This window comes from Aedes aegypti, chromosome 2 (assembly GCF_002204515.2).
Source record: "Aedes aegypti strain LVP_AGWG chromosome 2, AaegL5.0 Primary Assembly, whole genome shotgun sequence".
Taxonomy (NCBI): Eukaryota; Metazoa; Arthropoda; class Insecta; order Diptera; family Culicidae; genus Aedes; species Aedes aegypti.
Genome location: NC_035108.1, coordinates 418,674,506 through 418,699,140, shown reverse-complemented (window position 1 = coordinate 418,699,140; position 24,635 = coordinate 418,674,506). Strand labels below are relative to the sequence as shown.

Here is a 24,635-nt window from a genome sequence, read left to right as displayed (position 1 = left end):
GAGAACCGAACACCCGTTTGAGCTGAAAATTTAATCGATTGGTCACCACCAGCTAGTGACCAATCAATTAAGTTTTCATCTTAAACGGATGTTTGGTTCTCCAGTTTGTGCTTTTGAAAATCTGAGGTTTGGCTTCGATTTATCTTCACCTTAAATGTACAAATTGATGTGAAATTTGCGAATAAGTTACATGTCTTCTCAGTGAGTATCGAGCTCACGACTCCCTGTTCACTAGATAGGGTGCGTTACTCCCCACACCACGAGAGAACGCACGAACGCAGAAGTTATTTGAGAGTTTCCTCAACAAATCTTTGGTGAACTTCAGTGATCTGGGAGAAGTAGTCTAATTAGAAAATTCTGGTAGTTCAGTTGTTAAATTTAAATTGATATATGGAAGAAAATCTTAGCGAACTATTGAAGGCTTTATCGGAAGTATGATTGAATGATATTCTTATTAACTTTATTAAGTTATATTAAGTTGCGTTTCGTTGAGCAACTACTGGAAATTTTTCAGGAAAAGAATGGGCATACCATTGGTACCTCACGTACCTGTGGGAATAAAATAGACCCCTTTGTGTAGTCCTTAGCCTCTTACCCAGGCATCCTAAACGCTCGCGGTGCTGCCGGGGTACGAGTGACCTTAGGAAATATCAGTACCCGGTGGGAACTTTGATCGTATGCTGACAGGGAAGGGGGGTTTGCTTTTGCTTCTGTAAACCTTGAGCGTCTATATTCCATGTTAGGAGCGGCTCACAACAGCGTCTGTTCCCATGTCAGGGGCGGCTGATCATCGTCCGAGCGCCGGGGAAGGACTCTAAGATAAAATGCGTACTATGGCCCTCCAAACATTTAGGTAAATGGCCCTCCGGAAATCCAGGAGATTGGTGTTAGACCCTGCAAGCCAGCCGTATAAAAATCAAGCAACGAATAATCAATGAGAGAATATGAACCGAGACAATCGGCGAAGACCACAGCGACGTAAAGGGACTAGCGATTGGAAACTCGGTACATGGAACTGTAAATCTCTCAACTTCATCGGGAGCACACGCATACTCGCCGACGTGCTGAAGGACCGTGGATTCGGTACCGTAGCGTTGCAGGAAGTGTGTTGGAAAAGAACAATGGTGCGAACGATTAGAGGTAACCATACCATCTACCAGAGTTGCAGCAACACACACGAGCTGGGTACAGGTTTTATAGTGATGGGTGATATTAAGAGGTGCGTGATCAAGTGGTGGCTGATCAATGAGAGAATGTGCAATTGAGGCTCAATGGCTGGTTCTTCAACTTCAGCGTAATAAACGTGTACAGCCCTCACTCCGGAAGCATTGATGATGATAACAAATGTTGGCCAGGAGAAGAAATTCAGACCGACTATTGGAAAGTTCAGCGCCCACGGTCAGACAAACGAAAACGGCCTACGATTAATTGATTTCGAAGCCTCCAAGAATATAGCCGTCCGTAGCACCAACTTTCAGTAGAGTCTTCCATAGCGATACATCTGGAGATCACCACAGCGGACAGAATCACAAATCGACCACGTTCTGATTGATGAACGACACTTCTCCGACATTATCGACGTCAGGACCTGTCGTGGCACTAACATCGACTCTGACAACTATCTGGTGATGGTTAAACTGCAGCCAAAACTCTCCGTCATCAACAACGTACGACCACCCCGGTATGACCGGCTTAAGCAACCGGATGTCGCAACTGCGTACGAGCAGCCCCTCTTGAGAACTGCTGGAACAGTGAAAGCAGCCACCAACAATGCAGTTGAGAGCAACGTCGGGTACGTGGGAAGGAGTCGAGGGAACGATTGGCTCGACGAGGAATGTAGGCAGATTCTGGAGGATAAGAATGCAGTGCGGATGGTCATGCTGCAGCAAGGGTCCCGACCAGGGATTGAATCCTGTGAAAATTGAGAGAATCTCTCACGTATCGCTCTCTGTAACTATCATAACATGCTGTACCTTATGAGAGACTGTTTATCGTATACTGCTACAACTTTGATCAGATTGGGGGGATAATAGTGCTTGATAAAACCCCTCTAAACATGCTCCAAGCTTGGGGGACACTATTGCTATTGGAAGTTCGTGGATTGTTTATCGTGCCAGTAAAGAGAAACACCTATCCCCAACGGTAAACAAGCGAGAAAAATGGATTTTATCATCGCTCTTTCTTTGGGGCACTCGCTCGCTGCTTCCATTTATCAGACTTGTTACACCTTGCGATACAATGACGATCGTGGACCACAACAGATGGGATGTTTTTCTTTGCTTGCTTTGATCGTGCTTCATACCGTTTTGACTCATATTCCGAACACTTAAGGCCAACAGTGACTTTAAATGCATCTGATTGGCATAAATTAGCTGATATTTGTTTACATTTTAATTTCTTCGCAAAGTCTAACTGTTAGCTGTTGGGTGTACCAATAATAATGTTAATATGATTAGTTTTAGTATTGCTTTTACGTAAAAGTATGGAACAACATTTTGATTCAAATGCCGAACACTATGCAAATTCTGTCTCATATTCCGAACACTTTGATTCAAATTCCGAACAGCACGAATAAATCGTATTCAGATGAATAATTTCGCAAATAAATTTATCTGAGCTTATTCTACTGGTCTCAAACTAGAGATTCATCACTACTCCCGCGGTATAAATTATATTGGAGACGTTAACATTTAATTGCAATTGACTGCCAATTTCTTGTTATTTGGTGACATATTTCAGTGAAACATTTCAACCAAATCGCCATACAAAAACCGAGTGTTCGGAATATGAGTCTGTTCGGAATTTGAGACAAAACGGTACTCAAATGAGAGCGAATTCTGCAATGTCTGGTCCCGACAGAACGTGGAACGTTTTAGACAAAAACGGCAATAGCAGACCCGCCTCTTTCGGGAGAAAAAACGCTGCCTGGAGGAGACGCAGTGCGAGGAGATGGAACAGCTGTCTCAAGAAACACGTAAGTTCTATCAGAAGTTCGACGCATCCCTCAACGGTTTCGTGCCACTAGCCGAGATGCGCAGGGATAAAGATGGGAGCATTTTGACGGACGAGCGTGAGATGATTGAAAGGTGGAAGCAACACTTCAACGAACACCTGAATGATGCTGAGAGCACAGGCAATGAAGGTCGGAACAACGAAGAAAATGCCTTCGACAGTACTGCGGACAATGGGAACCAACCAGCCCCTACTTTGAGGAGGAAGGTTAAGAATGCCATTCACTAGCTCAAAACTAATAAAGCTGCTGGTGAGGATGGTATTGGAGCTGAACTCATAAAGATAGGCTATTTGTCTGCGCCGGCTAATAGGGACAATCTGGGATCGACTACCGGAGGAGTGGAAGGAGGGGTAATATGCCCCATCTACAAGAAAGACGACTAGTTAGATTGTGAGAACTTCCGAGCGATCACCATTTTAAATGCGGCCTACAAAGTATTATCTCAGATCGTCTTTTGCCGTCTGTCACCTGTAGTAAACGAGCTCGTGGGAAGTTATCAAGCCGTCTTCGTTGACGGCCGATTGACAATGGACCAGATCCTTACTGTACGGCAAATCCTCCAAAAATGTCGTGAATACCAGGTCCTAATGCATCATTTTTTCATCGATTTCAAGCCGGCATACGATAGTATCGACCGCGCAGAACTCTAGAGAATCATGCAAAATTGTGTGAAGGTTTCAGGGGAACACTCCAGTTCGTTAGGATCCCGCCGGGGACTACGACAAGATGATGGTCTTTTGCTGCCTGTTGCTCAATATGGCACTAGAAAGTGTTATGCGGAGAGCCAAGCTTAACAGCCGGGGTACGAGTTTTCCGAGATTCAGTCAATTTTTTTGCTTCGCGGACGATATGGACATTGTCGGCCGAACATTTGAAAAGGTGGCAGACCTGTGCACCCGCCTGAAACGCGAGGCAGCAAAAGTTGGACTGGTGGTGAATGCGACCAAGACAAAGCACATGCTCGCTGGTGGGGCCAAGCGCGACAGGGCTCGCCTAGGTAGCAGTGTTATGATGGACGGGGATACTTTCGAGGTGGTCGACGAGTTCGTCTACCTTGGATCCTTACTGATGGCTGAATAACGTTAGCCGTGAAATACGGAAGCGTGAGCGGATCAAGTGCGTATCGTTTTGGCGAGCGTGGGGTAGATCCGAGGATGGACAGATGCGGGTATTGTGGCGTGAATTTTCAATTCATTGTTATCTGTTCAAATGTCAACTGTATAAATTAATGATATTTTATTTTTCTATCATTAATACAAAGTATATATGTTACAGGTTATACCAACAAATTTTTGGTAGATTCAATCTAGCAATGATAAAACCATATTCACATTTCAGTTTTATTGAGACCCACGGAACAACGTTTGAAGTAAACCACTTCGAAATTGACCATCCCATACGATTAATAACATTAATGTGAACTACTCTAATAAGTAAATTACCACCTTTAAATGGTACATAAAATATTGATACATCCTATGTCACTCACCGTGGATTGTCAACTTGAGCCAGAAATCCAACATGATGAGTCGTCGTCAACCACAAAGCAATGCTCCATTAGAACGGTTCAATATTAAAAAAAAGTGATTGAGAATCCAATCTCCCATATGTTTCTTACCATCCTTACCATAAAAATAGTGTTCTGTGAAATTTTCAGCTTTCTAGGTGGTGATTTAAAGGTGGCCCAAAGACAATGTAGGTTTATATGGAAATTACTATGTAGAAATTTTGAGATATGTTCCAAACACGCTAGTACTGTAATGTAAGTACAAACTTATTATCCCATAGTGAAAACTCATTTTTCAAACCATAATAAAGAAATTCAATCCGACGGAAAGCAGAAAAGATATTCATGAGTTTGTTTGCTATTATTTAGCTCAATATGGAATTATAGCCCTGCAAACATGTACAAAAATCCAAAACAAAAATAGTTCAAAAGGGATTTGTTTCGTCAGCAATATCCTTCATTAAGGATAGAAGAATGAGTTTTCATTATGGGTTGATAAGTTTCAACTTACATTACAGTACTAACGTGTATGTAACATTTCTCAAAATTTCTACATAGTGATTTCCATATAAACCTACATTGTCTTTGGGCCACCTTTAAATCTCCACCTAGCAAGCTGAGAATTTCACAGAACACTATTTTCATGGTAAGGATGGTAAGGAGCATATGGGAGATTGGATTCTTAAACATTTTAAAATTTGGAATCGCCCTAATGCTCCATTTATGCTAGCTGTTTTATTTATTGGCGTCTGAAATTTTTTACCTTCACTCAACTGTCATATGACCTAACAATCCGAAAGCGTTTTCTCGCGTGAGAAAAAAAACTTCGAACCACATTTGCTGATGTTTTTTTTTCTCCTGTTTCAGGTTTGCATCACGCTTCTTCGCTCGGAAACATAGAAGCTTCCTCATCACAGGTACGTTTTGTAGCAAGTAGGAAAAACATGTTGCATTTTTCGCGTTTTGTCGACGTTTGCCGGCGCTAGCAAACATGAGTTACGTTTTTGTATGCCGTGCTGACGCCACGAATGTACGGTTCAAGAAAGAAATGTGTTTCCCATTCGTTCTGAGCTTCCCGATGAACGCGGGAAAGTTTTTTTTTTTTGCGATGAGATTTGGAAGGAACCAACAAACTATGGTTTTACACGCTCAAGCTTCTGGTACATTTGATAGGGTGAATTATGATTATTTGGACCCCTGACAATCGATTACCATATAGAATGCTAACAAAGATGATTGCAAGTAAGTAGATTCCCGTGCAAAAACTTGGGTTCAACCCCCTAAAAACATACAAAAGATTTTTGTCCATATCTCTGAGATTACACGTCAGATAGTATTGTACCTGTAAACACAGAGGTATGGACAAAACACGTCTGTAAGTTTTTAAACTTTTGCACGAGAGTGTACATGTTAAACAAGAATAAAATAGTACATGTCAAATAAAAACAAAATGAATAAACTTTCACGGCCTTACAATTGATAAAAAAGATGTTCAAATTGGTCATCTTTGAGTATAGAAAAACATGAATTAACCAGGTGGTTTATGAACAATTGCTCTGGAGGTCTAAATTATCTCTATTCATACTATAACATTTTGTTCAGAAGATGGCTAAGATTTACTAGACTACAACACATGTCCTATGTGCACAACAACATGCACAATGTAGGCCATTTTTTCCTGTTTTAGAACAGATTAGATCGTACAGAAAACATATCTCAGTATAACCTTCACCATTCTTTTTTCTCTGCTCTTCCGAAATTTCGCCACGTTTATCGGGATCGAACAAAAAAACAGTCGAACACAAATCTAGCCGCCAGGAGCTACGATTCTGAAGATGAAAATATGGGTAGGAAAAAAGGACGCCCTTTCGACACCGGACCCGGCTCGAGAGCTCCTGTCTACTCAAAGGGAGATATCCGCGAACAGGTGAGTCCAACGGTTCACGACTAGAAGATACCTTCATCCGAAAAAAAGTAAAAAATGGGCATAACGAGCTAGCTTATGTTGAGAATGGTGTTGAGAGAAGGCGTATCATCACGAATCATCCATTTAATGTTTTTGAAACAGATAAACGAGATCATATGGTAAGAATAGCTACGATGGCAATACGTGTCTTAAATCGATAGTTGAGACACGTAACTCCATAGAAAAAGAACCACAAAAAATGGGGTTCAACGCCATCTGTAGGGGGACTGAGGGTAGTTTGCCCATATTAAGGAAAACCGCGATTTTAGATGTGAAAACATTATTTTATGCTCTGTTTTAATTATGGTCGGATAAACAAACATGTTTTCTAACAAACAGTAGAAATAGCTATTCATTTTAGCTTTTCTGGGGTTTATACCTAAATCAATTAAAAAAAATGCTTGCTTACCGGAATATGTATTGTTTTGCGGGGTTAAACGCCCCGCTTGAGCTGTAAACGTACGCACACATTCATGCTTGCTTATATGCTGCATACATCCGGGCGTTTGTTCAGATCAGGGATGAGAAATGCACTGTAGCAAACATTTACCACCTCGACATTCACATTTTTCTACACGACCATCAAAATCCGAAGCAAACCATGACCGTTCAAAACAAAAAATGTCGGCTCTTCAAAACTGTAATCTTCTTCTTCGCAACGTTTTTTCAAAACCCGAATGCGAAATGACTCGAGCACAGTGGTGACACGATTTTTCCGGTTTTCGGGGTTTTGCATTTTTGCTCGATAAAGGTAGCATGAAATTGAACTTGTTTATATGTATCGCAACGGAATGATTATGTTCTTGCTATTAGCGCTAATAGATATCAATTAGTTGAAAACACAAGCGAAAAATTAGCGATTGAATTATTTTACATTTTTTTCCAATCATTCACCTTGAGATGGCTGCCCGAAAACGGTCATAGTAGAGAGACAAGAACAGTCAAGCAGTGTGTGAACAGTGCGCATCGTACCTTCGTGCTGTGCGTACACGAATTCTCTCTGCTCTTGGAAGTTTTCTTAAAAACTACCTAAAGCAATAAAACAGTACTTTTCAGTGCTACAAAAACAGTACTTTTCAGTGCTAAAATTAAAAACGGTACTTTTCAGTGCTACTAAAACAGTACTTTTCAGTACTATTTTTTCTACTATTGATCCCTTTACGATCCTTGTTTGGACCCGTGCCTTCGATTTTTCGTTGGACCCGTTGGCGAAAGCTAGCGGTGGTAATCCTTCTTGGACACCGTCTTGGGAAAAAACCTTTCGAAGGTCACGTCTTCTTTCGTTTATTAATTAAACATGGTATCAACAACAAACAAAAGGAAGGGTGAATCTCTGAATTCACTACTTCCTTCCAAAAAAGTTTGTTTTAAAACTGTCACTACACGTGGCAAGAATGGAAGAAAGGACGCTTCCCCGGAATGCGAACTTTCTTCCAAGGGTGAAATGAATAATTGTATCGAAATGAGCAATCAGTTCGATGCTCTAGACAAATTTTCCGAACACCAAATCGAAGCAGCCTCTAGCCCAGGCTCTTTGATTCAAGTGAGGAAGCAAAGAGTGCCGCCTATCGTGGTCAGTTGTTCCGAATTTGGGGGATTTAGGCAGGAGATCTTGAACTCCATTAGGGGAATCAAGGTTTCCTTCCAAATCGCAAAGAAAGGAGACTGTCGCGTTTTGCCGGAAACTCTTAAAGATCGTGAGCTTCTTCTCAGACATCTTGAAGAGAAGAAGCACAATTTTTTTACTTATGACGACAAAACTGAACGTTTGTTCAAAGTTGTCTTGAAAGGTCTCTCAAGTGACTATAAATCACCGGAAGAGATCAAAAAAGGAATAAATGATTTACTTGGATTTTCCCCAGTCCAACTAATCATTATGAAAAAGAGAACCCAATCTGGCATTGTTCGGAAAGGGCTTTCCGAAAGAATTTTATTTAGTTCACTTTAACAAAAAAGAACTAAATAATATTAATGCTTTAGAAAAAGCAAAACTTTTGTTTGATGTCCGTGTGACATGGGAACATTTCCAGAAACCTGGAGGAAATTACCAGAACCCCACTCAGTGCCGTCGGTGCCAAAAGTGGGGTCATGGTACAAAAAATTGTCGCATGGATGCTAAATGCATGATTTGCGGAGGTTCTTCTCACGCCAAAGACGTCTGTCCAGTGAAGGAAGATACCACCAAATTCATATGTTGTAATTGCGGGGCTAACCATAAGTCCAATTTTTGGAATTGTCCTTCACGCAAAAAGGTCATTGAGGCTCGTGCCAGGCAGATGAAAGATAATATCCGTTACGATAACGGTCGTTTCCGGAATTTGCCTGGTAGGGTATCGAACAATGCTCATTTTTCAGTTAACGATCGCTTGATCATGAATCATACCCATCAGGAAGATCATAATCATGCTCATTCACAAACTAATTTTAATTCGTCGGGTAGCCGTTCGAATCTTTCTATTTCGAATGTATCTACCCACGGTAAATCCTTTGCCGATATCGTAGCAGGAAATTCGAACTCCTCCCCTGTTCGATCCATGGGTACCCATTCTACTTGTTTCAAATCAAATGGAAAACCAAAAGCTCTTTATTTGAAACCTTCAAGTAGACATGTTGTCACGATGAGAGGGGTTCCAATAAATTGGTCAGATGAAGTTAAGTATCTAGGGCTCATGCTAGATAAGAATTTAACTTTCAAAAATCACATTGAGGGCATTCAAGCCAAATGTAATAAATATGTAAAATGTCTCTATCCCCTTATTAATAGAAAATCAAAACTTTGTCTTAAGAACAAATTTTCAGGCCAGCCATGTTGTATGCTGTACCAATATGGACTAGCTGTTGTAATACCAGGAAGAAAGCTCTGCAGAGAATTCAAAATAAAATTTTGAAAATGATTCTGAGGCTTCCTCCCTGGTATAGTACCAATGAGTTACATAGAATATCCAATGTTGAAACATTGGAACAAATGTCAAATACAATCATTAATAATTTCAGGCAAAAATCGTTACAATCTTCTATTGCCACGATTAATGCGTTATATGTTTAGGTTGAGTTAGGTTAAGTATATTAAAAACGTTTTTTTTTCTCTTAGAAGCAGGTGAAATCAACTCACCTGTAAAAAAAACTGAACTGCTACGGCAAATGAAATGTAATATGTTGTTAACAAAATGTTAATAAAATCTTAAATTCGTTTTACCAAATTAGGATGATAGTGTTGTCAAATAACACAGAACACCTAGATATAAGAAATGAATGTAATGTTTGGAATGATACTAATAAAGAAATTAAAAAAAAAAAAAGCAGTGTGTGAACCGTTGGCAGCGCAACGCCTGATGGTATTGATGCTGCTTCTGCTTTGTGTTTTGGTTGACTGGCAGAATCAATGAACTGTGGCAAATTGTGATCACAGTTCTCAAGCCTGGTTCAGATGTTATTGTTCAATAATAGTATTACATGGTGATACGAAAAATAGGATTTTGTAAGGTTCCAATTGCGTAACTTCAACGTGGCATTACGTTTGGTAGGATTTGAGTTCAAACGGCTGTTTTGGTGTTGTGAAATAAGTATGGGCGTTTTGCCCCGCGAGTTTCTCAAAGTTTACATCCTTCGATGAGCTTTTTTAGGACAAATTTAACATATTTTTTTCATGTAATACAAACTTTGACAGTGCAAAAGTTGGCTCTCGGCGATAGTTTAATAAATTTGGTATTTTATCGACTCATAAAATGAGCTTGAAAATCACACAAAATTGTAAACACATTTTTATACGTTTTTTTTATGATTTTCTTGAGGAAATCACATAAAAGTATATTAAGACAAGTATTTTTATTCATTTTCTATGATCTATGGTAGAAAAATGCATTCTAAAACACATCGTTCGTCCAAATCGAGAAAGGCGCGTTACTCCCCCTATGGACAAATTACCCCCAGTTCCCCTACCATCAGTAGTTATCCATATGCGTGGTGTTTCAATGCACCTACAATACTGGTCAGAACAAAGTAGTGATTTTATTGACTTAAATTTTTCCCCGCAGTTCAAAAAATAATCTGAATATTATTTCGCAGGAAATTTACAATAATTAATACACACACTTTTTAATGGCACAGTGAATAAATTGTCAAGTTCTAGAGTTCTAGGCAATTTCAGCATGAGGAATTTTGCTGTTTGGTTTTGAAGTTTACATGTACACCGCGAAACACGTGTCAAATGTACTAATTGAAATTGAAATTAAAATTGCAAAAAGAAATCACGTGCTCCAGTGGGGATCGAACCCATTCGCATTCGCTAGATGGACGATTCAGCCTACAAGCTACGGAGCCCCTTGAGCCACCCCGACGCTCGGAGGCGAACTGACCACGACTACCCCACAGCACATGGGATCATCATTTCGCAGTCTAAACTTCCTTCGGATATATGAGATGTACATTTGACACATACAACGTCGTATATAAGATGTAGACATCAAAACGAGGTCTTTCAAGGGGCTTCGCAGCTTGTAGGTTGATGAGCCCATCCAGCAAATAGGGAGTTGTGGGTTGGATCCCCATCGGAGCACGTGGTTTCTTTTCGCAGTTTCAATTTGTACATTTGATACGTGTTCGTCGGGTACATGTACATTCGAAACCTTACAACAGGCTTGCAATGTTTTACAAAGAAATAAAACATTTTTGAATAATCAAAAATCTGAGCAATGTTTTTTCGAATAAGAAAAATTATAACATTTTAATTCTACTTTTTATACAGTTTATGATAAGTTTACTTAATGAGTTTTTTCCCTCTCGGGTGACGCGTTCTTTTCTGCCGGACAGTGCGTCGAGAAAGTCCGAGAAGTCGTCAGTTTTTTCCCTCTCGGGTGACGCGTTCTTTTCTGCCGGGCAGTGCGTCGAGAAAGTCCGAACAGTGCATCGAGAAAGTCCGAGAAGACGTCAGTTTTTTCCCTCTCGGGTGACGCGTTCTTTTCTGCCGGGCAGTGCGTCGAGAAAGCCCGAGAAATCGTCATTATTTTTCCCTCTCGGGTGACGCGTTCTTTTCTGCCGGGCAGTGCGTCGAGAAAGTCCGAGAAGTCGTCAGTTTTTTTTCCTCTCAGGTGACGCGTTCTTTTCTGAGTGCTTTTATATGGCCGAGCACACGAGTGAAGCTGGAAGTGGATTGTGGCTGCTCAATCAAGGATGAAGGATCAATCGGTGAGCTCGTTTCATGCTTTTTTCAAGTCTATAAAATATGTATGATCGCACATTTAATCGTTACATAAATATGATTTTTCAACAAACTATGAATGGTTCGTCACTGTAAGTGTCGGCATAAACTCTTATTCATAACTTTATTGTTTTATATTTTTTATATAAAATCACTGACCTTTATTTTTATACATAAAAAAATGCTTTGAATGGTTTGGTCTGTGCTAGAAGTGTAGACTTGCAAAACGTTCATTTTATTCAAAAAACTTTGAATGGTTCGCCACTGTAAGTGTCGGCATAAGAATATTATGTGGTGGTCTAGCCAATCGATATTTTTTTTTCAATTTGAGTAAAATATCCTGTAGGAATGTTGCTTTTAGCTATTTGTTCAACAAACTTTGAATGGTTCGTCACTTCAAGTAACGGCATTATTTTCTCATACTTGAAAATTTTTCATGTCAATCGAAAATATTATATTTCTAAGTATGTTTATATCTCACAAATAATCGTTTATCATGGTCTAATCGCTTATCAAAGTGAATCCTGTGACCCAACGATCCTCCCCATTAACAAACATCCCTCCCAGTAACCTTTGTGGAGATGCAGAGGCAAACACGGTCTCCAAATAGCAAAGGTTACACACTAACATTCCTTCCCCCAATCCCACCTGACTGCAAGGACGTGGCCGGCGCCGTTATTGACCCTGTATAAATAGAGGCACTGAATTATGCACACTGAAGAAGATTATGGCCAATCCCAGCCGAACTTCTAGTTGATTCTTTGTGCATTTTCACTGACTTCGGTCAATCACGGAATAGCAACCATTGATATGTGTAGTCAGTCTAAGCTAAGCTAAGCTAAGTTTATGATAAGTTTACTTAATTAATTATTATTTATGTGGTTTAGGTTTGTGCATCAAACTTTATCAATTGTATGACAACGGCACACGCTTTGACTCAATTGGGATGATAAGTGTGCAAGGAAAAAATGAATCATTCGTTTTTTATGGTTTAAAGAAAGTAGTAAAGACCACATCAATAGTTATTAAAAATATGTTGAGTTTAAAATTCAATTCAAGGTTTGAACCCTCATGAAATTAATTGAAAACAATGTGCTTACTTGATTGCTCAAAAACACTTCTTAAAGAAGCACAATGTTGACAGCTTGTTCCAGCTAATTGTGCATGCTTTCCAAATCGAAACAAATCTCATAATCAGACAAATTCATTCAAAGCCTCCAAAACAGATTTTCCATGGTAATCCCTGAAAGAAAAGCAACGAGCCGTATCGAGTTCGATAATGTCCCTCTAAGAATGGCGTTTTAAGCGTATTCATGTCGCACGTTGGAAAATGGTCCCCCAAAGTACTAGTCACTAGTGTTTGGGCGGAGATGGAGAATTTCTTGGAAGACAAATCAAATTAACAACTAAAGCTGAAGGAAATCGGCATTCACCAGACTCTCAGCAATGGACAGCCGTGTCGCCGACGCCGATACGATCATTTCTTAAGACCGGGAAATGGCACCCGGAAGCCACCAGAAGGACTTCACAGCGAATGAATATTAATGAAAGTGAACCTTTTGTTGGTGTTCTTTTCACCAGTTGGAATTGGAACCATCTATTGATTGCTTTTATCAAAGGTGGTATTGACTGCTGAGAACGACTAAGAACTTCATGGGTGCCTTTTGTGAGGCGCCTCTCCAGCAAGTATTGAAAACAATTTCCCATTGTAATTTAATTCCATTAGCTTTTAATAACCATTTCAATCTTCCAACTCTGAATATAGCACAATAAATAATAAATAAAAATCGTTATTACTTAGAACTTTTTGTCGGGTTCAGAGCCTGATAAAAAAAAAATATACCAAACTAAGCGTGATTTGAATAAACGATCAAGTTGAAAGAAGATAATGTTCAACAAAATGGCAGACACTACTGCTTGTTCGGAGGAAAAGTGCCGCCAAAATTAATTTTCATTTCATAAAATTCTTTGAATATATTTTAATTATACAACATCTTCTGAATAAATGAAAAACCGAATTAAGTACAATACCATTTAATTTCACTAGAGTTTGTATCCTTTGACAGATACGCAGTTTCCGACCCCAAAGTAAGGCCGTCTTCTGTGTCGTGTACTCGACTCATGTCGAATCTGAAGACGGCCTAACAGTTGAGTTTAAAGACGCGTATCTGTCAAAGGATACAAATTATAATGATATTACTTGTTAAAGTACTATATTCGGGTTTTCATTTATTTATAGATATTCCACTAACAGCTCGAAGATTTATTGTCAACATTTTCCATGCCATGTTTTTACGAAAACGTTTCAACACGTTTAACGAAAATAGAGACATTGAAGTGGTCACCATCCAATGAGATTATCTCTATTGGATGGAATCCTGGCATCAGTGACACCGATATTATCTGCTGATGGAAGCAAGAACATGCCCAAAAGCAGAGCAGAGCTTAGGCAAATTGAATTTTGTCTTCCTTCCCTGTATTGTTGCCGCAAATTGTTCAGATCATGACTGATGCCTCCGTTGAGACGAAGATATAGCTGAATCTCCTTCAATTATATCAGATTATATGTCTGTTTGGGATATAATAGCTCAATTGTCTCAATTTTTGTATTCCATGTGGATGATGAAAAACTACAACATCATTGCTTTCAAAACCTGCTTCTAAGTAGTTAAATTTCGTTATTTCAACAAAAAGTGCTGTTTAGAATGATAAGCATATCTTTGATATACAGAGTCTTTTGGAGTAGTATGGGCCACCTAAGGGAAGCATAGAAAAAACATTACAAATTAATCGTCCCATATAATTGATTTGTAGTATGAAGTGTTTTCTTTTGTTCCACGGTTGTATTTTGTAAAAAATGCTGCTTAGAAATTTCTTGGAAACATTTTTGGTAAACATTATTTTTTGTGTAGTTTTACACTGTATGGGGTAAAATAAGTACGGGGCAACATAAGCCACCATACTAAACACGCGCCCTATCTAATGAACAGGGAGTCGTGAGTTCGATTCTCACCGAGAAGAAGTGCTACTTTTTCGAAAAAATTCACATCAATTTGTCCATTTAATCCAATTGCAAAGTATATGTAATGTTTAGTTTTTCGGTAGTTGATGAAATTATATGTTTTATTGACATTGATAAATAGAAAAAAAAAACCTTATCACGAAAATTGATAACCAATGCAGGCATTTTCGCATTTCGGTATTATGTATTTTTAGTGCAATATCGTCGCCGCGTATGATTCTGAGCGATACCAGAAATTTATACCTGGTCAAAGTTATTTGACTGACTATGTTCATAAAATGAAGCTCTGAGCATTTCTATTTATCAATGATCGGCTATGACCATATTGTTCCGTTTCTACGTGTTTTATATAAGTTCTAGGGGAACATGTTCCAATTCGGACTTAGTAACAGTTTTTTTGGCTATTTCTTTTCAGTATAATGAACGGCATGACATGTTTTATATATGCGTAAGAGCCTAATTCAGCGCGCACACTTTTCTCTCAGAGAGTTTTATGGTATCTTCTACCAGGACATGACTAAACATGTTTGAACAAAATTAGCGTTAGCGTTAGCGTAGTTACGGTATACTTCGTAGATTGGATACTAGTAACATTCATGGTTTTCTTTGATAATCTCATTCAGACTGCTTACAGGAACAAAGCTGGGGAATAAACCTTAATCCAATCTTGAGCAAGATTACCACGCCCGTCTTTACCGTAGCTTGGGATAAGGGAAGGAAATGTTGATGTAGCACTTACTTAAAGATAGGCCACCGACTCAGCGATACCCTCATAAAAGCCACGGAGTTGGGGTTGGGATAGGTATATGATCAGGATTCACCTGAGAAGCTGGCGATAGCCCGAGGGCAATTGTTGTTTAAGTTTCATCTTTTGAATGCGTTCAATCAGGAGGGAAGATATTTTTTTATTTATTTTATACACAAATTTGGAACGCTTCGCGATTTTGCGTATCACCCTTGCGCAGGGGTCATTCTCTGTATCTTCCCAATTTTGGTATATGGCCAACCGAAGCTAGGACTAGACATGTTTGTACAAAATTCTCCAGAAAGTCTATGTGGACCAACCCTGTTTCAAATAAGAAGTTTTATCATTTTTGCTATTGTAGTTATAAAATATAACTCCGATTTATTTGGTACCAAAGCTTATTGAACTTCTGTAATCTCAAGCATAGAAAATAAACTTAATGCTTGAAAAATTTCAATTTAAGTCAGAACTATCTCAAGTAAAATGTGAATGTATTAAAAAAATGAGAACAGTCAACTCTCCCTAACTCGATTTTAAACGGACCATCGTGTATGGGAGATCGAGATAAAGAACACATTTTTTATTTTGACCAAATACATTAAAAAACATTTTAGCTTTGAATATAATAAAACTTAAACACATTAAAACTTTGCATGAAAACATTGGGTATAAAAGGTTAACTTGTACGGAAAATTAAAAGATACAGCATCGAGTCTAGGGCATCAAGTTGCAGAAGTATCGATTGACGTTTTAGGGTCAAAGTACGCTATACTAAAGTGATTAGGAAACGAAGCCAACCCTAATTGTCAAGCTCAAAACACATTACATCGATTAAGGGAAAGTTAACTGTATTGCTATGTGCACTCGTAAACGATTTTTTGTATCGTGTTATCAAAATATTTTGGGAAGCTGTAAAACAGGCTGGAGATGATTCCTTTATTTTTTGTTGGTCTACCGTATTGCTTAGATTTTTTCGAAGACTTTTTCTCGATCGCACCAGAAACATCATAGATATTACAACTTATGGGGATTTTTTTTATTTCCGTACAAAGTGGGCCGAAGGGTCTCAGATTTTCATGAAACTTTTTCCACAGGCAGGGCTCATCAATTTATGAATAAAAAAAATTCAGGGTCGCTTATTGTTCTGGAAAACTTAGTTGGATTTTTTTTGTTTTCCTCTGACACTACTTACTTTGAAAAATCATAACTCAAGTACGAAGCATCGTAGAAACAAAGTTTTTTTATGAAAATGAAAGAAAATTTTCTCAAGAATAAAAAAAAATATTAACTGGAAAAAGTTTTCCACAAAATTTTCCACCGTTGAGACAATTCGTAACGAAAAGCCGGAAAAACTATGTTCCACTTAGTGGAATACTTTCAAAAATATATTTTCGAGAAGGTAATTTCATAAGCTTTAATCGCTGAAATTTTTGAATTATTATTGTGTTATTTTTTTAATTTTATTTATTTAATTATTCAGTATATAATTTACATTTTCATCTTAAGGCTAAGTAGCCCGTCATTCGTTTTGGCAACAATGATGACTTTTCAGCTTGCATTTCAAAGTGATAAAACTCAGTCTTGATAGATTATATTGACTTGAAAAAGTATCACTGTACGCGCTAACATGCAAAAAGTATGCTGATACCTTTTCAGCTGTGTCAGTGCAAACCCAACTGATTTTATTTGATTCGAAATCGTGAGATGAATTAGCAACAATCATTAACGACGCGTACAAATTTCAATGACGGCCTACTTCGCCTTAATACTATCTGTTTTTTCAACCGGGAAGAATGTCTTTGGTTGCTAACACCAGAAGTTATTCGTTTCTTTGTATTATTAAGAACAAAGCATACTGTATTTTCTTGGTTTTCATGTGCATCTGAGAATTCACCAGCAAAAATGCTTTGTTCGTCTTTTGGTATAAATGAATGACATTTTTTTGTTCCAGGAATTAGAACAAGGTTAGAAAATCTTTCCATTTTCCATTGCATATTTAAATTCTCAAGCTTTTTTAAATTGGTCTTTCCCCTTTTGCGACACAGTCCAGTCGAAAAATTGTTTGGCGTTATTAATTTCTGCTGCCATTCGCATAATGTCAAATTTCAAAAATGTATGCAACCATGAAAATGATTTTAAATTAAAGCAGAATGGCACTTTTTCCCAACCTCACATGGTAAAGGTCCTTGTGATGGTATCGGTGGCAACAGTAAACAGTGCTGCGACGATACTCGGTGGGAAACTAGAAAGTGGTTTGTGGTGCCACGAGTTATATCAAATGTATAAAGATGCGAACACTACTATGCGTGTGAAATGCGGCAGACTTCAGTGAGCTGGTCACTTAGTGCAAATGTCGGAAGAAAGAATTGCAAAAATAAAAGTCAGCAAAAAAAACAGGTAAAGGTAGGCCACCAAAGTGGAAGAGGACCAGGTGACCCTGAACGTTCGGGACAACTGCAGAAGTATCACCCAAGACCAATGAAAATGGAGCTCTACAATACGCCCTGCAATGACATGGTGTTATTTAGGAGATTTCTAGATTTCTAAAAGGCTTCTCGAATTATTGTTCCTCCAGACATATCTTTTATAATTTTATTTCGGCCATTTTTAGATTTTCTCGTGAATTATTTCAAATTCTTTCCTGCAATGATCTTTCCAGATGAATTATACATTTTTTCATCAAAAACCTTCAATCAATACTTCCAGGCATGTGCACAAATTCTTGAAGACTTCCATACATTTCTTCAAGGATCCCTTCATGGTTCTTCAAAAACTTACTGCAGAAATTTCTGCGGTGATTTTTATCAAAATTTTGCCGGAGGTTCATGTTAGTGAGAGCGGATATTTTTTTTCTTCGAATCAATTTGTAACTTTCATTTCTATCTCGTTTTATGAAGATTCCATCTAGAAACAAGTTAATGATCAATTTCTCCGGGCCCTATTTTTTGCTTCAAAAGTATTCCTAATTTTATCCAGTTACTAAAATCAATCAAACCGCAGCAAACCACTCGGAACGGGTTTCTTCCCAGCAAGGGTGGTCACCCCACGCTGTCAGCGACATCTTCTCCAGCCCGTCATTGAAACACAGCTGTTACCTTTTCCTTCCGTCCACCTGAACCTCAAATCCGATAACGATATCAATTGCCTCAATCAATGGCGTGACAACGAAGAAGACTGTTCGTTTTCCCGGAATAAATTGTGAAAATTTGAATTTCTGCTCCTGTTTAGGAGCCGGTTTTTTCATCCCTTCGTAAGGTACCGTAAAACGGGGTATCTTTGATAATGCGGGTAACTTCGATAGTTTTGGTCTCAAAGCTCAAAAAATGGAACAACTGTAAATACAGTCTATAAGTACACAGTATGCCAATACTACACTCCTGTGCAAAATTTTGGGTTCACCCCCTAAATACACGTTGACAAGAATGACTGTTTCAATCATTTTAAATAATTTTCAGATTTTTCCTCTAAAATTTTGCAAGCGCTCTTCAAGATTATGGGATTATGGTTCTAATGCAGCACTGGTTCAAAATTTAAGTCGACCTGCTGAAAATACTATCTATGTTTTTTCAGTGTTATTTTTCGAAATGTGGCTCACATTCAAGTACAAACTTAATCAACGAAATTCAAAAAAACTTCAACTTCAATAACTCTGAATAATTGTATTTTCTTCAACATACTTTAAATCAGTTCTAACTGCAATGATGTCAAACAATTGATTAGTTCGAAATTTTTATGCACATACCTATTATCAAAGTTACCCCACAAACTGAAACTTGACGTTTAGTTGTATAAAATCATTTTTTTTTAAATCGATCTTTGTACAAATTTTTAACTGCAGTCGATAACAAAGAAACCAGTACTTGTTTCAAAAATCTAAATTTAAAATGTGTAAGACGTAGTACGGATATAATCATGTTTTCTTCCAAAAAAATCAAAGTTACCCAATTTTACGGTTGGGCCGCGCTATTGGTTTTCCATTTTTTTCCTCTTTCCGAGAGTTTGGGCTTTGATTTCATGCTGGAAGGCGGAAATATGATACCAACATCAACCATCAGAGAAAGACGATGGGGCGGATGGACTGCTCGTTGAAAATTCAGAAAATGTTAGTTTCAAACACTTGCCGTATTTCCTTCTCCGCAATCTACATTTCTTCCCGTGATGGAAATGTGCTTCTTTTGAGGCCGTCCATCGCTTCCGGCCTGGAGCAAACATCGAAACCCACAGCACAGAGCACATCAGCAACGGGTGTTATTCTTTGATGGTATCATATCGTTGTCAGTTTGATTGCAAAACAGCTGGCAGCCGGCAAAGGCCCGATTGGACGATGCACTATGGGATAGATATTAGAATTTAGTGACGACATTCTAAGCACTTTAATTATCAGCAAAACTCAACCTTAAAGTGATAAATATACAAATATAGATACGTCTTGCTTTAAGAGAAAATAATGTATTTTGTATTGAATTGCAGATGATGTAAACAATAGAAAAATGGGAAAAAGTGAAGTACTTCTTGGTTTAAAAGTAAATTAATAATTAGTCGATTTTTAGAATTCGTTAATGATTTTTTTAGATTAAATTTGCAGTTTCTTAGAATAATCATTTATCCATTAAAAATGGGATAAGGAGATCATGTTTTGAAAATTAATTGATAAAAATATTTATCAATATTTATGTCACAAACAAATTCCTTAAAATATTCTTAGAAATAAATTTTCTGATTAAAGAGAGGTTCAATTCCAGAAAATGCATTGGATATATATTACAAATCAACTGTAATCGTCGATATACGAGAGAAAAGTTGTTTGGACCTTTTGTCGCGAATTTTTTTTATTCTTGACCCAAAGTGCGCTGCTACAAGTTTCCCTGGAAAACCAGTTTGCGGGCGTTTTCGCTCGAGTGATTCCTTCCGCTTTTGATAGGAAAAAAACTAGCAGCCGGAAAAGAGACGTGGAAAATGAAATACTGATTGAAATTTTCTTATTTCTTGTTGTGGAAACTGTTGAGGCGTAAAATGTCTACAGATTTTGCTTCGGCTGTTTTTTTTTTTTTGAAATGTAAGAGATTTGAATGCAAAAATATGACTAGTGTCAACAGTGTCCATATATTTTCACTTTGCTGTTTGCTTTAGATATTCTCAACTCAAGCTCACAAGTTATGCCCATCGACGAAGAGCGATCCTACAATGAAATGTTCCATCCAACTATAATGTATCAAATTTCTGCCTTTCCAGTACTGCTTGACAGACAGACAGCTCAACTCGATAGAACAGCCACGAAGGGAACGCTTTTTCGGCTGCTGGTCCGGACGGAATGCCCATCAATCCTTCCTGGGGGTGTGCGTGGGGCGGAGAGCACCATCCGATGAGAATCTAGCAGATTACGCCCCAATGCAACGGTATCCGAGGTGAGTATTTTTGTTCGTTTTAAATTAATGAAATATTGTTGAAGCAAAACATCTGATTACATTAAGACCTGAGGTTAAATTGATTTATCTAAGAGAACGGCAAAGAGGATGCAATTCAACATAAATACAGTCATCCCACAGTTATGGGTAGCACACAGATATGGATCAGAGTTGGATTTAAACGGGAATATCTCATCAAATAGAGTCTCAATTACGCAGAACACATTTTACCTACATGATTCATAAATCTGTTCAGCGTCGCTATCAATTATAATATGCTTAAGCATATTTTTTTTCCGTCCGTAGGAAATAAAATATCAATATCGTATTCCCAGAAGCGTCGATTCATAACTGTGGGGCATTGAAAACCATACCACAGTTGTAAATCAAAGATAAGACGATTCCGAAACAAACGCCAAGCCGTAAGCTTTCACTAGCACACCATTCGTTTACCTCGCAGATAAATTGCTGTTATAATGTTTTGATCCATAATAGGGACCCTCCGCTCCCACTGATCCACATCTGTGGGGTGGATATCATTTGAAATTTCTATCGAAATCGACACTTTTTCTTAAATAACCGTGAATTCTGAGGTTTATTCTCATAAACAACTATAATCTGCAGTATCAGGGAAGTAATTTTGTTTAATACAGTGTAATCATGCTTTTTAATCTTATTTTGTTCTGAAAAATGACCCTTAGCTGATCCATAACTGTGGGGTGTCTGTATATAATATAGATTCTATAATAACTTTTCATATTTTGTTGGAGCTACGATTAATAAATGTCTAAATGCTCAATTAATACAAAGCCGAGAAGCAGTCCGTGTCCCAATACAGACTGGTTTTCGGCTTTGTATTCTATGAGCATTTAGACATTTATTAATCGACAATTTTAAAGTTTTATGTTTTGCAATCGTATAACTCAAGGCATGACAATACTCAATGCCCTAAGGAAATCAAGGAAACATCCATTGCAAAAAGAAACTGGATTTAGTAGGAATCGAACCAGGGCACTTCTAGCATTACTTTGCAATGAAAACGCGCAGTTATTCAGCAAGACCAAGCTGAAAGTCGTGAGTTAGAATTCCACCAGTCGAGGATCTCTTGTAAGCTTAGAATATCTTCGAGCTTGCCACACGATATACGAATGCAAAATTGGTTGATTGACAAAGAATACTCTTGATTAATAATTGTGGAAGTGCTCATATGAACACTACGCTGAGAAGCAAGCTCTGTTCCAGTAGGGACGTGAAATCCTACAAAATTCATAAATATTTTACGTGATTTCTACAATGAATATTCCAGGGACTTCTGTTGAGGATTATCCAACCATTAAAAATGTCTTCCAGGTTCTCCTTGCGAGATATAACAGGCATTCCTTCATTAATTACGAAATGCTAGGGTTTTTTTTAAATTATACAGTACATTCATCAATCTTTATTCCAGGATTTTCTTCAGAAGCTTTTCTAATAGTTCTTCGGGGAAATTCTTCGGAGATTTCATCAACATTTATAGATGACATTTTTCATCGACTCAGATTTGTGCCACAGAATCAACCATCAATATATAAAGCGTACGAATGGACAAATTCTGAAATATTAAGGTTCAGTCATCCATTTACCTGTAGCTCTTGCGTAGCTTCTTAAACATTCTTTCAGGAATTCTACTAGGGATTCATCCTGAGAGATTTCTGTAAGAAATCGTTTCGAGGATACTTCCATTTCTCTAGGATTTTTTAGCATATCCTTCAGACATTTTTTTAGATCAACTAGAAATTCTTTGTTGCAGTTGTTACACTAAACTTTTCTGTAGAAATTGAAGATCACTAGGCAGAGATCCTTGTATATTCCTACACCTGAATGAATAACTCTCCTCTGGAAATTTCCTAAAATATCTTAAAAAAATGTCTTTATGGAGACATGCACGTTTGGCGTGGTTGGCATTGTTTAATGCCGTTTAATGATAATCGTCTCATTTAATAGCTATCTCTTTATCAAATAATTTCAATAAATAAACTGAATACAAGTGATAAAGTTCTGTTTAACAGCAATAATCAATGCAAAGCATGCATGGTTCGTTGCGAAATTTCGTTAGTGATTTTTAAGAAATTGCTACCTTATTGAAGTTTCCTCCCACTTTTAGTCATGAAATTCAGAGATAGACTACATGCTTTCACAATTCAGCCATTAAGTTTTGGATAATTTTATCTTAGATTTTTTTCTTAAACTTTTTTCATATTCTAGAAATTTCACCAATTTCTTAAAATTCAAATTAAATCAATAACATTCTAACAGAATAACAACAATAATGCTTTTTAAAATAATCTAGACTCAAGAAGTTTTTTTTTAAGAATGTCCTCATTATTTACTCAAAGTATATATAAATCAGCGAAATAACAATCATATCACATTCATACATACCACATTCGAAACACACTCCTCAGGATTGTGATCACTACATGACACACCAGTTCTGGTTGCAGTAGCCACCGAAAATCGGCCACGATTATTGGACATGTGGAATAACAGTATACTCATGCCAGAAAGCTCTATGGCATTATCTGGTTTGGGTCACCGTTGAATTTATTATCTTTCGAATGTTTGTATTATTTTAAAACAGTTGTTTCTATAAAATCACTTAGAAGCTGCAGATGAAAATCCTGATAAAATTTCAGGATGAGCTGCTGAAAACTTACAAAACTCCTGCAGGAAAACTATTCAACAAGTAGTAGAATTAACTCCGTGAAAAACTTCAAATTTTGTGTAAGAGTATTTAACAGTATTTGAAACAGAAATCCAAAAGGAATCCCTCAAAATGAATTTCAGAACGAAAACCACGAGAGACTGTAGGAGTTGGTTTAGTAGAAACTGAAAATAAAAAAAGTAAATGAATTTAAAAACAATAAAAAAATAGGATTTGTTATTCCAATGTATCGAATTTTTCTTTAGAAAAAATCGAGAGGAAGTTCAACTACTACTTTTGGAGTAATTTCAGAAGCAAATTCTATGGGAATTATTGGAAATAATGTCTGGTTTTAATCAGAAAAGGCCTTTTTGGCACCTGGCTAGCTTACCACTAAAACAATTTAAATGAATTTTAGCCAGAACCTTTGGAGGAATTCCATAAGAAATTCTTTGAGGATTTAAAAAAAAAACTTGAGGGGGTAGAAAAGATGAATGTATGAATTCGAATACTTAATGAAAGTTATTTAAAAGAACCTTCTTGATGAAATATATGGAGATAGAGGGATTATAAGAACAACCAGTAGAAAATAAAAATAAAGATGGAATAAAGTTTTTATGAGATATCATAAAAACCATATTGATGATTTCCGTAAATGTTAAACAGAAACTCATTCTAGAAGAAACGTTAGAGAATATAATGGAGGAAGTTCCTAGATAAAACGTAGTTAAAAAACTGAATAGATCCTAGAATAATTTTTTATAGCAATTCTGAAGGGTTTTGAAAAACAATTTCCAAAAATTAATACCAAGCGAAAGAAATTTGATAAACAAATGTCCTAAAAAAGAGATCTTGAAAAAATTAGTGACGCGATCTCGGAAACACACCTGAAAAAATCCTGGTAGAGTTTTATAATTATAATCTTGGAAAAATAACTTGGATTGATTCCAGAAGAAACATTTTGAGGATTTCCAAGGAGAACTGTTGAACAAGTTGTTTAATAACCTTCGTGAAAAACTCCAAAAACATTAGTGAGTGATTTCTAGGAAAAAATATATGAAAAAAAAATCAAAGGGATCCCTCAAGAGAAATTTCAG

The 24,635-nt window shown here is 37.5% G+C and overlaps 1 protein-coding gene across 6 annotated transcripts in view; it reads left to right on the top strand.

Annotated features, from left to right (window-relative positions):
* LOC5571525 overlaps positions 1–24,635 on the top strand; it is a 531,761-nt gene that overhangs the window by 359,008 nt on the left and 148,118 nt on the right. For all 6 annotated transcript variants that reach the window (XM_021847436.1, XM_021847435.1, XM_021847439.1 and 3 more), the window contains 3 exons: positions 5,388–5,437; positions 6,316–6,447; positions 20,683–20,855. In XM_021847436.1, coding sequence (XP_021703128.1) covers positions 5,388–5,437; positions 6,316–6,447; positions 20,683–20,855 — 355 coding nt within the window. The remainder of the gene's footprint in view (positions 1–5,387; positions 5,438–6,315; positions 6,448–20,682; positions 20,856–24,635) is intronic.